This window comes from Salmo salar, chromosome ssa20 (genome assembly GCF_905237065.1).
Source record: "Salmo salar chromosome ssa20, Ssal_v3.1, whole genome shotgun sequence".
Taxonomy (NCBI): Eukaryota; Metazoa; Chordata; class Actinopteri; order Salmoniformes; family Salmonidae; genus Salmo; species Salmo salar.
Window position 1 is genome coordinate 89,156,593 of NC_059461.1, and position 17,188 is coordinate 89,173,780.

Sequence of the window (17,188 nt, forward strand, 5' to 3'; positions counted from 1 at the left end):
AAGGTGTTCAGTGGGTCACAGACCAGTTAAATAGGAGGGTCTACCTCACAATATGTTTCTATATACTACATGTTTATGTCCTGCAGGGCTGTACCTACCTCTTCTCCAGGTCACAGTCCCCCAGGGTGCCGTTGATGAGCTGGTTAGGGGTCCACTTCAGGATGAGGTTGTCCCCTGACTGGTGAAGGGACAGGTACCCCCGCAACACCTCCATTTCTTTCTTCTATTGGGGGGGGGGCAAAGAGCTCTATTTTCATGTCATCTGATCGTAGCACCGGTTCCAGTCCAAGTATTAATGCCGTTTATCAAACTTCAGGTGGTGCTGTGGTCAAATTAAAATAAAGCTCGTGGCCACGCACACCAGCGGTGGTGTTTTGCTTTGAAAAACAGAAGCATATGCAGAAAGTCCCTCATCCCTACGGTAAAATATGGTAGTGAATATTATGATGTTACAGAGCTATTTTCTTCTACTGGTCCTCTAGCCTGTGTTAAGGTCAGGGGCATCATGGACTTTACCCAGTACCAGGACATTTTAGTCAAAAGTCTGGTTGCCTCTACCAGGAGGTTGACACTTGGCCGCAAGTGGGTCTTCCAGCAAGACGAAGACCCAAAGACACTAATCAAAATCAACAAAGAAATTGTTAATTGACCACAAGAGGGCAGTCCATAAGAACGAAGGTTATCAAGCATCTGGTAGGATTCTGTATGGAGGAGTGGTCTAAGATCCCTCCCTGTGTGTTCTAGAACTCATAAAACATCTGGTAGGATTCTGTATGGAGGAGTGGTCTAAGATCCCTCCCTATGTGTTCTAGAACTCATAAAACATCTGGTAGGATTCTGTATGGAGGAGTGGTCTAAGATCCCTCCCTATGTGTTCTAGAACTCATAAAACATCTGGTAGGATTCTGTATGGAGGAGTGGTCTAAGATCCCTCCCTGTGTGTTCTAGAACTCATAAAACATCTGGTAGGATTCTGTATGGAGGAGTGGTCTAAGATCCCTCCCTGTGTGTTCTAGAACTCATAAAACATCTGGTAGGATTCTGTATGGAGGAGTGGTCTAAGATCCCTCCCTATGTGTTCTAGAAGTCATAAAACATCTGGTAGGATTCTGTATGGAGGAGTGGTCTAAGATCCCTCCCTATGTGTTCTAGAACTCATAAAACATCTGGTAGGATTCTGTATGGAGGAGTGGTCTAAGATCCCTCCCTATGTGTTCTAGAACTCATAAAACATCTGGTAGGATTCTGTATGGAGGAGTGGTCTAAGATCCCCCCCTGTGTGTTCTAGAACTCATAAAACATCTGGTAGGATTCTGTATGGAGGAGTGGTCTAAGATCCCTCCCTGTGTGTTCTAGAACTCATAAAACATCTGGTAGGATTCTGTATGGAGGAGTGGTCTAAGATCCCTCCCTGTGTTCTAGAACTCATAAAACATCTGGTAGGATTCTGTATGGAGGAGTGGTCTAAGATCCCTCCCTGTGTGTTCTAGAACTCATAAAACATCTGGTAGGATTCTGTATGGAGGAGTGGTCTAAGATCCCTCCCTATGTGTTCTAGAACTCATAAAACATCTGGTAGGATTCTGTATGGAGGAGTGGTCTAAGATCCCTCCCTATGTGTTCTAGAACTCATAAAACATCTGGTAGGATTCTGTATGGAGGAGTGGTCTAAGATCCCTCCCTATGTGTTCTAGAACTCATAAAACATCTGGTAGGATTCTGTATGGAGGAGTGGTCTAAGATCCCCCCTGTGTGTTCTAGAACTCATAAAACATCTGGTAGGATTCTGTATGGAGGAGTGGTCTAAGATCCCTCCCTGTGTGTTCTAGAACTCATAAAACATCTGGTAGGATTCTGTATGGAGGAATGGTCTAAGATCCCTCCCTGTGTTCTAGAACTCATAAAACATCTGGTAGGATTCTGTATGGAGGAGTGGTCTAAGATCCCTCCCTGTGTGTTCTAGAACTCATAAAACATCTGGTAGGATTCTGTATGGAGGAGTGGTCTAAGATCCCTCCCTGTGTGTTCTAGAACTCATAAAACATCTGGTAGGATTCTGTATGGAGGAGTGGTCTAAGATCCCTCCCTATGTGTTCTAGAACTCATAAAACATCTGGTAGGATTCTGTATGGAGGAGTGGTCTAAGATCCCTCCCTATGTGTTCTAGAACTCATAAAACATCTGGTAGGATTCTGTATGGAGGAGTGGTCTAAGATCCCTCCCCTATGTGTTCTAGAACTCATAAAACATCTGGTAGGATTCTGTATGGAGGAGTGGTCTAAGATCCCTCCCTATGTGTTCTAGAACTCATAAAACATCTGGTAGGATTCTGTATGGAGGAGTGGTCTAAGATCCCTCCCTATGTGTTCTAGAACTCATAAAACATCTGGTAGGATTCTGTATGGAGGAGTGGTCTAAGATCCCTCCCTATGTGTTCTAGAACTCATAAAACATCTGGTAGGATTCTGTATGGAGGAGTGGTCTAAGATCCCTCCCTATGTGTTCTAGAACTCATAAAACATCTGGTAGGATTCTGTATGGAGGAGTGGTCTAAGATCCCTCCCTATGTGTTCTAGAACTCATAAAACATCTGGTAGGATTCTGTATGGAGGAGTGGTCTAAGATCCCTCCCTATGTGTTCTAGAACTCATAAAACATCTGGTAGGATTCTGTATGGAGGAGTGGTCTAAGATCCCTCCCTGTGTGTTCTAGAACTCATAAAACATCTGGTAGGAGTCTGTATGGAGGAGTGGTCTAAGATCCCTCCCTATGTGTTCTAGAACTCATAAAACATCTGGTAGGATTCTGTATGGAGGAGTGGTCTAAGATCCCTCCCTGTGTTCTAGAACTCATAAAACATCTGGTAGGATTCTGTATGGAGGAGTGGTCTAAGATTCCTCCCTATGTGTTCTAGAACTCATAAAACATCTGGTAGGATTCTGTATGGAGGAGTGGTCTAAGATCCCTCCCTATGTGTTCTAGAACTCATAAAACATCTGGTAGGATTCTGTATGGAGGAGTGGTCTAAGATCCCTCCCTATGTGTTCTAGAACTCATAAAACATCTGGTAGGATTCTGTATGGAGGAGTGGTCTAAGATCCCTCCCTATGTGTTCTAGAACTCATAAAACATCTGGTAGGATTCTGTATGGAGGAGTGGTCTAAGATCCCTCCCGTGTGTTCTAGAACTCATAAAACATCTGGTAGGATTCTGTATGGAGGAGTGGTCTAAGATCCCTCCCTATGTGTTCTCCAATATTATAAAACATTTTAGAAAAGTATTGAAAACAGGGGAAGGGTGCTGGAGTATTGAAAATGGGAGGGTGCTGGAGTATTGAAAATGGGAGGGTGCTGGAGTATTGAAAACAGGGCAGGGTGCTTGAATATTGAAAACAGGGAAGGGTGCTGGAGTACTGAAAACAGGGGGGGGTGCTGTAGTATTGAAAGCAGGGCTGGGTGCTGGAGTATTGAAAACAGGGCTGGGTGCTGGAGTATTGAAAACGGGAGGGTGCTGGAGTATTGAAAACAGGGGAGGGTGGTGAAATATTGAAAACAGGGAAGGGTGCTGGAGTATTGAAAACAGGGGGGGGTCCTGTAGTTTTGAAAGCAGGGCTGGGTGCTGGAGTATTGAAAACAGGGCTGGGTGCTGGAGTATTGAAAACGGGAGGGTGCTGGAATATTGAAAACAGGGGAGGGTGCTGAAATATTGAAAACGAGGGCATGATGCTGGAGTATTGAAAGCAGGGGAGGGTACTCAAGTATTGAAAATAGGGGATGGTGCTAGAATATTGAAAACGGGGAGTGTGCTGGAGTTTTGAAAACAGGGCTGGGTGCTGGAGAATTGAAAACAGGAGGTTGCTTCATAATTGTAAACAGGGAAGGGTCCTGGAGTATTGAAAACGGGAGGGTGCGAGAGTATTCCTTTTCGTCAAAAACAACTTTAAATTGAGGGAGTGCATTTGATTTGACGGCCCACACATTCGCAATTAGACCCACTGACGTGTTTCTAAGCTCGCTAGCCGACGTCGCCATGACATCGCCTTCAAGTTTGATCAAGGATTTCTATTGGAGAAGCAGTTTCTGCCTATCTTCATACTGTATTGTGTTTTATAGAGGAGCCGGTATGCAATTCCACAAACAGACTGGATCATATAGGGAGCAGCCAACCAGACTGGATTATATAGGGAGCAAACAACCAGACTGGATTATATAGGGAGCAGACAACCAGACTGGATTATATAGGAAGCAAACAAACAGACTGGATCATATAGGGAGCAGACAAACAGACTGGATAATATAGGGAGCAAACAAACAGACTGGATCATATAGGGAGCAAACAACCAGACTGGATTATATAGGGAGCAGACAACCAGACTGGATCATATAGGGAGCAAACAAACAGACTGGATTATATAGGGAGCAGACAAACAGACTGGATTATATAGGGAGCAGACAAACAGACTGGATTATATAGGGAGCAGACAACCAGACTGGATTATATAGGGAGCAGACAACCAGACTGGATTATATAGGGAGCAGACAACCAGACTGGATCATATAGGGAGCAGACAAACAGACTGGATCATATAGGGAGCAGACAAACAGACTGGATTATATAGGGAGCAAACAACCAGACTGGATTATATAGGGAGCAGACAACCAGACTGGATCATATAGGGAGCAAACAAACAGACTGGATTATATAGGGAGCAGACAAACAGACTGGATTATATAGGGAGCAGACAACCAGACTGGATTATATAGGGAGCAGACAACCAGACTGGATCATATAGGGAGCAGACAAACAGACTGGATCATATAGGGAGCAACTTTCTCAGGGTTTATTTTATAACTACCCCAAAGCTTTACTGACCATCCCTGAGTTCAGTTAACCAATCAATCAAATGGATTTTATGAAGCCCTTTTAACATCAGTAGATGTCACAAAGTGCTTATACAGAAACCCAGCCTAAAATCCCAAAGATAAACAAAGCAGATGTAGAAGCACAGTGGCTAGGAAACACTCCTTAGAAGACATGAACCTACTGCAGGAAGAAACTTAGAGAGGAAGCCGGGCTCAGAGAGATGGCTGATCCTCTTCTTGCCTGTACTAAAATATTTCTACAGTACTACAATAATACTACTACTTGTTACAGTATTAAAACTCTGTGTAGTCTTACCGGTTGGACCAGGACGTTGTTTTTGCCATAGAGCAGGTGAGTACGGGAGTTCTGGTGAAGAGATTCCACGTATTCCCGCGCAGACGCCGCAAACTTATCCTCGGACATGCTGACGCTGGACTGCCTCTTCCGGATCTGGGAAACAGGCAAGGAGAAAGGTCTACATTATTGAGTATTGAAACAGGCCAGGAGAAAGGTCTACATTATTGAGTATTGAAACAGGCCAGGAGAAAGGTCTATGTTATTGAGTATTGAAACAGGCCAGGAGAAAGGTCTACGTTATTGAGTATTGAAACAGATCCTGACTGATTGTGTCTCAAATATATTTAGTTATTTTTATTTAGCCTTTATTTAACCAGGCAAGTCAATTAAGAACAAATACTTATTTACAATGACGGCCTACCAAGAGGCTGGAATAAACATTAAAATGTAGGACAAAACACACATTGAGACAAGAGAGACTCCACAACACTACATAAAGAGAGACACTACAACACTACATAGATATGCCACAACACTACATAAAAAGAGACACTACAACACTACATAGATATGCCACAACACTACATAAAGAGAGACTCCACAACACTACATAAAGAGAGACTCCACAACACTACATAAAGAAAGACGCCACAACACTACATAAAGAGAGACTCCACAACACTACATAGAGACTCCACAACACTACATAAAGAGAGACTCCACAACACTACATAAAGAGAGACACTACAACACTACATAGATATGCCACAACACTACATAAAGAGAGACACTACAACACTACATAGAGATGCCACAACACTACATAAAGAGAGACTCCACAACACTACATAGAGACTCCACAACACTACATAGAGACTCCACAACACTACATAAAGAGAGACTCCACAACACTACATAAAGAGAGACAACACAACACTACATAAAGAGAGACTCCACAACACTACATAGAGACTCCACAACACTACATAAAGAGAGACTCCACAACACTACATAAAGAGAGACAACACAACACTACATAAAGAGAGACTCCACAACACTACATAGAGACTCCACAACACTACATAAAGAGAGACTCCACAACACTACATAAAGAGAGACGCCACAACACTACATAAAGAGAGACACCACAACACTACATAAAGAGAGACAACACTACATAAAGAGAGACGCCACAACACTACATAAAGAGAGACACCACAACACTACATAAAGAGAGACTACACAACACTACATAAAGAGAGACGCCACAACACTACATAAAGAGAGACTCCACAACACTACATAAAGAGAGACTCCACAACACTACATAAAGAGAGACAACACAACACTACATAAAGAGAGACTCCACAACACTACATAAAGAGAGACACTACACCACTACATAAAGAGAGACACCACAACACTACATAAAGAGAGACACTACATAAGAGAGACACTACATAAAGAGAGACACTACATAAAGAGAGACACTACATAAAGAGAGACACTACATAAAGAGACAACACTACATAAAGAGAGACGCCACAACACTACATAAAGAGAGACTCCACAACACTACATAAAGAGAGACACTACAACACTACATAGAGACTTCACAACACTACATAGAGACTCCACAACACTACATAAAGAGAGACACCACAACACTACATAAAGAGAGACTCCACAACACTACATAAAGAGAGACACCACAACACTACATAAAGAGAGACACCACAACACTACATAAAGAGAGACACCACAACACTACATAAAGAGAGACACTACAACACTACATAAAGAGAGACACTACAACACTACATAAAGAGAGACACTACAACACTACATAAAGAGAGACACTACAACACTACATAGAGACTCCACAACACTACATAGAGACTCCACAACACTACATAAAGAGAGACTCCACAACACTACATAAAGAGAGACTCCACAACACTACATAAAGAGAGACTCCACAACACTACATAAAGAGACTCCACAACACTACATAAAGAGACTCCACAACACTACATAAAGAGAGACTCCACAACACTACATAAAGAGAGACTCTACAACACTACATAAAGAGAGACTCCACAACACTACATAAAGAGAGACTCCACAACACTACATAAAGAGAGACGCCACAACACTACATAAAGAGAGACTCCACAACACTACATAAAGAGAGACACCACAACACTACATAAAGAGAGACTCCACAACACTACATAAAGAGAGACTCCACAACACTACATAAAGAGAGACACTACAACACTACATAAAGAGAGACTCCACAACACTACATAAAGAGAGACTCCACAACACTACATAAAGAGAGACTCCACAACACTACGTAAAGAGAGACTACACAACACTACATAAAGAGAGACACTACAACACTACATAAAGAGAGACTCCACAACACTACATAAAGAGAGACTCCACAACACTACATAAAGAGAGACACTACAACACTACATAAAGAGAGACTCCCCAACACTACATAAAGAGAGACACCACAACACTACATAAAGAGAGACACCACAACACTACATAAAGAGAGACACCACAACACTACATAAAGAGAGACTCCACAACACTACATAAAGAGAGGCTCCACAACACTACATAAAGAGAGACTACACAACACTACATAAAGAGAGACTCCACAACACTACATAAAGAGACTCCACAACACTACATAAAGAGAGACTCCACAACACTACATAAAGAGAGACTCCACAACACTACATAAAGAGAGACTCCACAACACTACATAAAGAGAGACTACACAACACTACATAAAGAGAGACTCCACAACACTACATAAAGAGAGACAACACAACACTACATAAAGAGAGACTCCACAACACTACATAAAGAGAGACACCACAACACTACATAAAGAGAGACTCTACAACACTACATAAAGAGAGACTCCACAACACTACATAAAGAGAGACTCCACAACACTACATAAAGAGAGACTCCACAACACTACATAAAGAGAGACACCACAACACTACATAAAGAGAGACACTACAACACTACATAAAGAGAGACTCCACAACACTACATAAAGAGACAACACTACATAAAGAGACAACACTACATAAAGAGAGACTCCACAACACTACATAAAGAGACAACACTACATAAAGAGACAACACTACATAAAGAGAGACACCACAACACTACATAAAGAGAGACTCTACAACACTACATAAAGAGAGACTACACAACACTACATAAAGAGAGACACCACAACACTACATAAAGAGAGACTCTACAACACTACATAAAGAGAGACTACACAACGCTACATAAAGAGAGACACTACAACATGACAGCAACACAACATGACAACAACACTACATGTTAGCAGCACAAACATTGTTGGGCATAAACAACATCACAAAAGACAAAATGGTAGACAAAAGACACCATGAGATGCAGTCACAAGTGTCAGTAAAAGTGTCTATGATTGAGTCTTTGAATGTAGAAATAAAAGTGTCAGGTTTGAGTGTTTATTGCAGCTAGCTGAAAAGAGGAGCGACCCAGGGAAGTGTGTGCTTTGGGGACCTTTAACAGAATGTGACTGGTACTCTTCGGGCCCTGGTCAACAGTAGTGCACTATATACGGAATAGGGTGTCATTCGGTACGCAGCCCATATGACCATGATTGAAACTGACTGGGTTCTTTACCCACCGGGGATTTGAACCAATAACCCTGTAGTTACTGAGCCCTATTGTCTAACCATAATCCTCTAGGCCCTTCTCAGAAGCTACTACCAGGACTCCCTGGAAAACAACTGTTACTGAGTGGACTATTCTGGTTAAATAAATATACAGGAAATTATTATTGCCATAGCTACTCATTGAATCCTCACAGAATGTATTGTACTGTATTGATCAACTCCTCCAGTAAGTGCCCCCATGTATTCCCTGGCCCCCTGAGGGACCTAGCCTCTCTCACCCCCAGAGCGGGCCTCCTGCTGGGGGAAGCATCCTGGCCCCGGTGGGCCCCGTGGATCCGGTGGCGCTGGACCAACTCGTTGGCAGACGGGTCCGTCCAGAAGTGGTCGGACGTCTTCAGCTTAGTGTACTCCAGAGCACATGGACCCACTGGAGGAGGGAGGGGAAGGGGGGAGGAAGAGGGGGGAGGGGGAGAGAGGGGAGGGGGACAGGGAGGGGAAGGGGGAGAGGGAGGGGGAGAGGGAGGGGGCGAGAGAAAGAAGGGGGTAAAAGAGGGGCAGAATGAGGGAGGGAGAGTAAATATAAGCAAAAAGAGTATCTACAGTATGTGCTTTTGTGTCACCTAAATGTAGCATTATAACAACCCAATGTAGCATTATAACACTCCATAGAGACATTATAGCATCCCAATGTAGCATTTTAACAAACGAATGTAGCATTTTTTATAACAGCTCGTAGTGGCAACTTACCTAGTAGACATGCCAGGATGGGTCCAAACACTGTGTCATGCATCAGAGACTCTGTCTCATAGTACTTACTGTAGAGACAACACACACACACACACACACACACACACACACACACACACACCCCGTAAGAGAAACAACAAAAGAGCATTGAGTCTAACATGAAAAACACTCCATTAGGCCTGATGGAAGAGAAAACAGTGAATGAAATTAGAAGTAGTAATGTAGAGTGCAGAACAAAAGCAACAAGGAGAAAGGTAATTCAATTTAAAATAATGTAATCGTGCCTGGAAGAGACATGATAAACTATAGCTCTTCGCATATACAGTGTAAGTTAATGCAGAAGTTGGCTTTTTTTTTATTCATTTTTTTTTACCTGGAGTTATCCACAATGTACTGTACGATCTTGTCCAGGACCTTCTCGAAGAGGGCGGTGCGTACCCAGATGTGCTTAATGGCCTGAGCGGAGAGGGGCTGGGGGCCGCGACCTGCAGACGACGACCCCTGCCTCTTCAGGGGCTCCTGACCCACACTCTGGGTCCTCTGGGTCCTCTGGGTTCTAGGGGTGAAGGGCAAAGGTCAGTAAATGACAGTGTTAGGGATTAGGGGGAGAGAGGTTAGGATTTGGACAGATGGTCTCAGGTAAGGCTGGTATTGCTGTAGGGTGGGAATCCACGGTTGTAAGATTAAAGGAATTAGGAGGGAAGCAGGAAATCTGGGAAATCCTCCAACCAAGATTTCTGGAAAACCTGGGAATTTCTGGAACATTCCAGGAATTTTGCAACCCTACTGTAGAGTAGATTGTATGCTATTCAGATCCCTGAGCAGACGGATTTGTCTTGTTGTGTGTCTTCCTCTTGGTTTTGTAGAGCAGACTAGGGTTATGTACGCACTTGACTACATTTAAACGGGTAGGATAGGCATGATGGCTATGGTACGGTCTCCACCTTGACTACATTTAAAGGGGTAGGATAGGCATGATGGCTATGGTACGGTCTCCACCTTGACTACATTTAAAGGGGTAGGATAGGCATGATGGCTATGGTACGGTCTCCACCTTGACTACATTTAAAGGGGTAGGATAGGCATGATGGCCATGGTACGGTCTCCACCTTGACTACATTTAAAGGGGTAGGATAGGCATGATGGCTATGGTACGGTCTCCACCTTGACTACATTTAAAGGGGTAGGATAGGGCATGATGGCTATGGTACGGTCTCCACCTTGACTACATTTAAAGGGGTAGGATAGGCATGATGGCTATGGTACGGTCTCCACCTTGACTACATTTAAAGGGGTAGGATAGGCATGATGTCTATGGTACGGTCTCCACCTTGACTACATTTAAAGGGGTAGGATAGGCATGATGTCTATGGTACGGTCTCCACCTTGACTACATTTAAAGGGGTAGGATAGGCATGATGGCTATGGTACGGTCTCCACCTTGACTACATTTAAAGGGGTAGGATAGGCATGATGGCTATGGTACGGTCTCCACCTTGACTACATTTAAAGGGGTAGGATAGGCATGATGTCTATGGTACGGTCTCCACCTTGACTACATTTAAAGGGGTAGGATAGGCATGATGGCTATGGTACGGTCTCCACCTTGACTACATTTAAAGGGGTAGGATAGGCATGATGGCTATGGTACGGTCTCCACCTTGACTACATTTAAAGGGGTAGGATAGGCATGATGGCTATGGTACGGTCTCCACCTTGACTACATTTAAAGGGGTAGGATAGGCATGATGGCTATGGTACGGTCTCCACCTTGACTACATTTAAAGGGGTAGGATAGGCATGATGGCTATGGTACGGTCTCCACCTTGACTACATTTAAAGGGGTAGGATAGGCATGATGGCTATGGTACGGTCTCCACCTTGACTACATTTAAAGGGGTAGGATAGGCATGATGGCTATGGTACGGTCTCCACCTTGACTACATTTAAAGGGGTAGGATAGGCATGATGGCTATGGTACGGTCTCCACCTTGACTACATTTAAAGGGGTAGGATAGGCATGATGGCTATGGTACGGTCTCCACCTTGACTACATTTAAAGGGGTAGGATAGGCATGATGGCTATGGTACGGTCTCCACCTTGACTACATTTAAAGGGGTAGGATAGGCATGATGGCTATGGTACGGTCTCCACCTTGACTACATTTAAAGGGGTAGGATAGGCATGATGGCTATGGTACGGTCTCCACCTTGACTACATTTAAAGGGGTAGGATAGGCATGATGGCTATGGTACGGTCTCCACCTTGACTACATTTAAAGGGGTAGGATAGGCATGATGGCTATGGTACGGTCTCCACCTTGACTACATTTAAAGGGGTAGGATAGGCATGATGGCTATGGTACGGTCTCCACCTTGACTACATTTAAAGGGGTAGGATAGGCATGATGGCTATGGTACGGTCTCCACCTTGACTACATTTAAAGGGGTAGGATAGGCATGATGGCTATGGTACGGTCTCCACCTTGACTACATTTAAAGGGGTAGGATAGGCATGATGGCTATGGTACGGTCTCCACCTTGACTACATTTAAAGGGGTAGGATAGGCATGATGGCTATGGTACGGTCTCCACCTTGACTACATTTAAAGGGGTAGGATAGGCATGATGGCTATGGTACGGTCTCCACCTTGACTACATTTAAAGGGGTAGGATAGGCATGATGGCTATGGTACGGTCTCCACCTTGACTACATTTAAAGGGGTAGGATAGGCATGATGGCTATGGTACGGTCTCCACCTTGACTACATTTAAAGGGGTAGGATAGGCATGATGGCTATGGTACGGTCTCCACCTTGACTACATTTAAAGGGGTAGGATAGGCATGATGTCTATGGTACGGTCTCCACCTTGACTACATTTAAAGGGGTAGGATAGGCATGATGGCTATGGTACGGTCTCCACCTTGACTACATTTAAAGGGGTAGGATAGGCATGATGGCTATGGTACGGTCTCCACCTTGACTACATTTAAAGGGGTAGGATAGGCATGATGGCTATGGTACGGTCTCCACCTTGACTACATTTAAAGGGGTAGGATAGGCATGATGGCTATGGTACGGTCTCCACCTTGACTACATTTAAAGGGGTAGGATAGGCATGATGGCCACCTTGTCATCTTTCACTAGTTGTGGCAGATATTTTCTAGATAAAACGCTAAGTATCATATCTTTTTTTATTAAACGTCTGCATGCTTTTCTCCTCTGAGGAAACAACAGCTGATTCAAAGGGGGATATCAAAAGTGTCCCGTGAAAGACTCAGGCACGATCAATAACCAATAGTGACGGAGGAAGTGGGGATGATATTATATTTTTGTTGCTAGGCAGTGGCAGCTTTTTTTTAATCTTATAGCTTGCTCTTCCATCTTTTTTTTAAATAGCGAGCATAAACAAACATATTTTCAGCACTTTTATTTCCATGACTGATCAAAACTACATTTTCTCTTGTCTCTCTGCAGCAGACACACGGTGAGAAATATGTTTGGAATATCAATTCGCCCAAAAAAATTAATCCCGGTATCAAACTCGTAATACATATAGAACCGTGAGAATGCATATCGTATCAGCACCTAAGGATGGTGACGACACCGTACCGTGAGGTCCCCTGCGCAGATTCCTAATGAACAACGTCAAAGATACCCCTCAGATTAGGCCGTAATGCGGCGCTTTACTAACGCTGTCCTGGGGGACCCCAGGAGGTACACGTTTCAGAGGGAACGGAGAGGGAAAAATCGCATTACAAGCTTTCATCTTTTGAAATTAGGGAGTCGTAAAATTGAAGAGGCAGTACTGTAGTACGTCGAACAAAAGCAACAAAGAGAAAGATAATTAAATGTCAATAATGTAATCATGACTGGAACAGACATTGACAACCTAGACCTCTTTTGTGTTTTCAGTGCAGTGGTAAGTTAATGCAGAAGTTGCTGTTGTTTACCTGAGTTATCCACGAGTCGAGCAGAGTGAAGGTGGAAAGACTACTTTGAAATTCTGTTCTACTTCTATTCTTCTATCTCCCTTCCTGTCTTTTCATATAATCTTGTCTTCATTTTCTCCTTTCCTATCTCTCTCTCTCTCTCTTTCTTTGTTTATCTCTTTCCTATCTCTCTCTCTCTCTCTCTCTGTTTTGCTGTCTCTCCCTCTTTGTTTTGCTTTCTCTCTCTTTTTGTTTTATCTCTCTCTTTCTTTCCTGCGTTGATTGTTATTCTCAGCGTTTTTATAACATAGAAGAAGAAACGCCTAACAGAGTTATATCTGCTCTCCCACATCGTAGTTCAACACTCTCACACACACACACACACACACACACACACACACACACACACACACACACACACACACACACACACACACACACACACACACACACACACACACACACACACACACACACACACACACACACACACACACACACACACACACACACTACACACACACACACACACACACGACTTCCACCACCACCCTACTCCCCTACGCCCACTCAAACCACCACCCAGTCACGATGCACACTCACCCTCAGCCTCTTCAGCCTGCCACGCACACACACAGACACACAGACTCTCGTTCTCTCTCTCTCTCTCTCTCGTTCTCTCTCTCTCATTCTCTCTCTCTCCCCCTCTCTCCTCCCTCCCTCTCTCTCTCTCTCTCTCTCTCTCTCTCTCTCTCTCTCTCTCTCTCTCTCTCTCTCTCGTCTCTCTCTCTCGTTCGCTCTCTCTCTCCCTCTCTCTCTCTCTCTCTCTCTCTCTCTCTCTCTCCCCCTCTCTCCTCCCACCCTCTCTCTCTCTCCCTCTCTCTCTCTCTCTCTCTCTCTCTCTCTCTCTCTCATTCTCTCTCTCTCCTTCTCTCTCTCTCTCCCCTCTCTCTCTCTCTCTCTCTCTCTCTCTCTCTCATTCTCTCCCCCCCTCTCTCTCTCTCATTCTCTCCCTCTCTCTCTCCCTCTCTCTCTCCCTCTCTCTCTCATTCTCTCCCCCCCTCTCTCTCTCGCTCTCTCCTTCTCTCTCTCATACACATACACTGAAATACATGTATCTCTTGTATTAGTTAGTATTGTGTCTGTTGACCAGATCTGCCATTTGAAAGCATGTAGAGCCAAAGCACGACTGTGTCCCAAATGGCACCCTTTTCCCTATATATATACACTACCGTTCAAAAGTTTGGGGTCACTTATAAATGTCCTTGTTTTTTAAAGAAAAGCACATTTTTTGTCCATTAAAATAACATCAAATTGATCAGAAATACAGTGTAACATTGTTAATGTTTAAATGACTATTGTAGCTGGAAACGGCTGATTTTTAATGGAATATCTACATAGGCGTAGAGGTCCATTATCAGCAACCATCACTCCATGTGTTCAAATGGCACGCTGTGTTAGATAATCCAAGTTTAGCATTTTAAAAGGCAAATTGATCATTAGAAAAGCCTTTTGCAATTATGTTAGCACAGCTGAAAACTGTTGTTCTGATTAAAGAAGCAATAAAACTGGCCTTCTTTAGACTAGTTGAGTATCTGGAGCATCAGATTTGTGGGTTCGATTACAGGCTCAAAATGGCCAGAAACAAATAACTTTCTTCTGAAACTTGTCAGCCTATTCTTGTTCTGAGAAATGAAGGCTATTCCATGCGAGAAATTGCCAAGAAACTGAAGATCTCGTACAACGCTGTGTACTACTTCCTTCACAGAACAGCGCAAACTGTCTCTAACCAGAACAGAAAGAGGAGTGGGAGGTTCCGGTGCACAATTGAACAAGACAAGTACATCAGTGTCTAGTTTGAGAAACAGACGCCTCACAAGTCCTCAACTGGCAGCTTCATTAAATAGTATCCGCAAAACACCAGTCTCAACGTCAACAGTGAAGAGGCGACTCCGGGATGCTGGCCTCCTAAAGTAACGCACTGAATTGTGGGAAAATGCTTCCATTTGGGAACCAGCCTATGGGTGACCAGTGTGAGGAGTGTGCTCCATGAGCATACTTTCATATTCTCATCCTCTTCCTCTCTGCTTCCTGGCAACAGACAGTGACGGAGCTTGATTCTATATAGGAATTGACGGGGTGCCATTCAAGCCTGACGCTAAATTACAATTTCAGAGCACACGTCTTAGATACAAAACCCTGTCATCATGGCGGCGTATTCCTCATGTTCATTTGTTTGTCGGAGACAAATAGAAATCGTATCGTATTAATCTACCGTCATCTCCGGTACATGGTGACATTTGATGACATTTTGAATTTGTGAAGACCTGCTCTAGGATTGGGTTGTTGTCTTGGGGGGCAGAGAACGCTGCCATGGGGAAATTACCCATCTGAAAGGTTTGGGGTGGGCCTCATATGTCACACTATTCCCTCTATAGTGTATAGTGCACTACTTTTGACCACGGCCCATAGGGAACTACAGTGGCAAGAAAAAGTATGTGAACCCTTTGGAATGATCTGGATTTCTGCATAAATTGGTCGTAAAATTAGATCTGCTCTTCATCTAAGTCACAACAATAGACAAACACAGTGTGCTTAAACTAATAACACGTAAATTATTGTCTTTTTCTTGTCGATATTGAATACATCATTTAAACATTCACAGTGTAGGTTGGAAAAAGTATGTGAACCCTTCGGCTAATGACTTCTCCAAAAGATAATTGGAGTCAGGAGTCAGCTAAGCTGGAGTACAATCATTGAGACAAGATTGGAGATGTTGGTTAGAGCTGCCTTGCCCTATAAAAAACACTCACAAAATCTGAGTTTGCTATTCACAAGCAGCATTGTCTGATGTGAACCATGCCTCGAACAAAAGAGATCCTAGAAGACCCAAGATTAAGAATTGTTGACTTGCATAAAGGGTAACAAAAGTATCTCTAAAAGCCTTGATGTTCATCAGTCCACGGTAAGACATATTGTCTATAAATGGAGAAAGTTCAGCACTGTTGCTACTCTCCCTAGGAGTGGCCGTCCTGCAAAGATGACTGCCAGAGCACAACGCAGAATGCTCAACGTGGTTAAGAAGAATCCTGTCAGCTAAAGACTTACAGAAATCTCTGGAACATGCTAAGATCTCTGTTGACGAGTCTACGATACATAAAACACTAAACAAGAATGGTGTTAATGGGAGGACACCACGGAAGAAGCCACTGCTGTCCCAAAAAAACATTGCTGCACGTCTGAAGTTCGCAAAAGAGCATCTGGATGTTCCACAGCGCTACTGGCAAAATATTCTGTGGACAGATTAAACTAAAGTTGAGTTGTTTGGAAGGAACACACAACACTGTGTGTGGAGAAAAAAGGCACAGCACACCAACATCAAAACCTCATCCCAACTGTAAAGTATGGTGGAGGGAGTATCATAGTTTGGGGCTGCTTTGCTGCCTCAGGGCCTGGAAAAGTTTGCTATCATCAACAGAAAAATTAAATCCCAAGTTTATGAAGACATTTTGCAGGAGAATGTAAGGCTATCTGTCCGCCAATTGAAGCTCAACAGAAGTTGGGTGATGCAACAGGACAACGACCCAAAACACAGAAGTAAATCAACAACAGAATGGCTTCAACAGAAGAACTATGCCTTCTG

At 43.6% G+C, this 17,188-nt stretch overlaps 1 protein-coding gene across 3 annotated transcripts in view; it reads right to left on the bottom strand.

Moving 5' to 3' along the window:
* Positions 1–17,188, bottom strand: part of LOC106581519 (small G protein signaling modulator 2) — a 140,740-nt gene that overhangs the window by 45,006 nt on the left and 78,546 nt on the right. For all 3 annotated transcript variants that reach the window (XM_045704090.1, XM_045704092.1, XM_045704091.1), the window contains exons 4-8: positions 9,985–10,167; positions 9,612–9,679; positions 9,143–9,291; positions 5,179–5,313; positions 99–223 (exon numbers count right to left, since the gene is read on the bottom strand). In XM_045704090.1, coding sequence (XP_045560046.1) covers positions 99–223; positions 5,179–5,313; positions 9,143–9,291; positions 9,612–9,679; positions 9,985–10,167 — 660 coding nt within the window. The remainder of the gene's footprint in view (positions 1–98; positions 224–5,178; positions 5,314–9,142; positions 9,292–9,611; positions 9,680–9,984; positions 10,168–17,188) is intronic.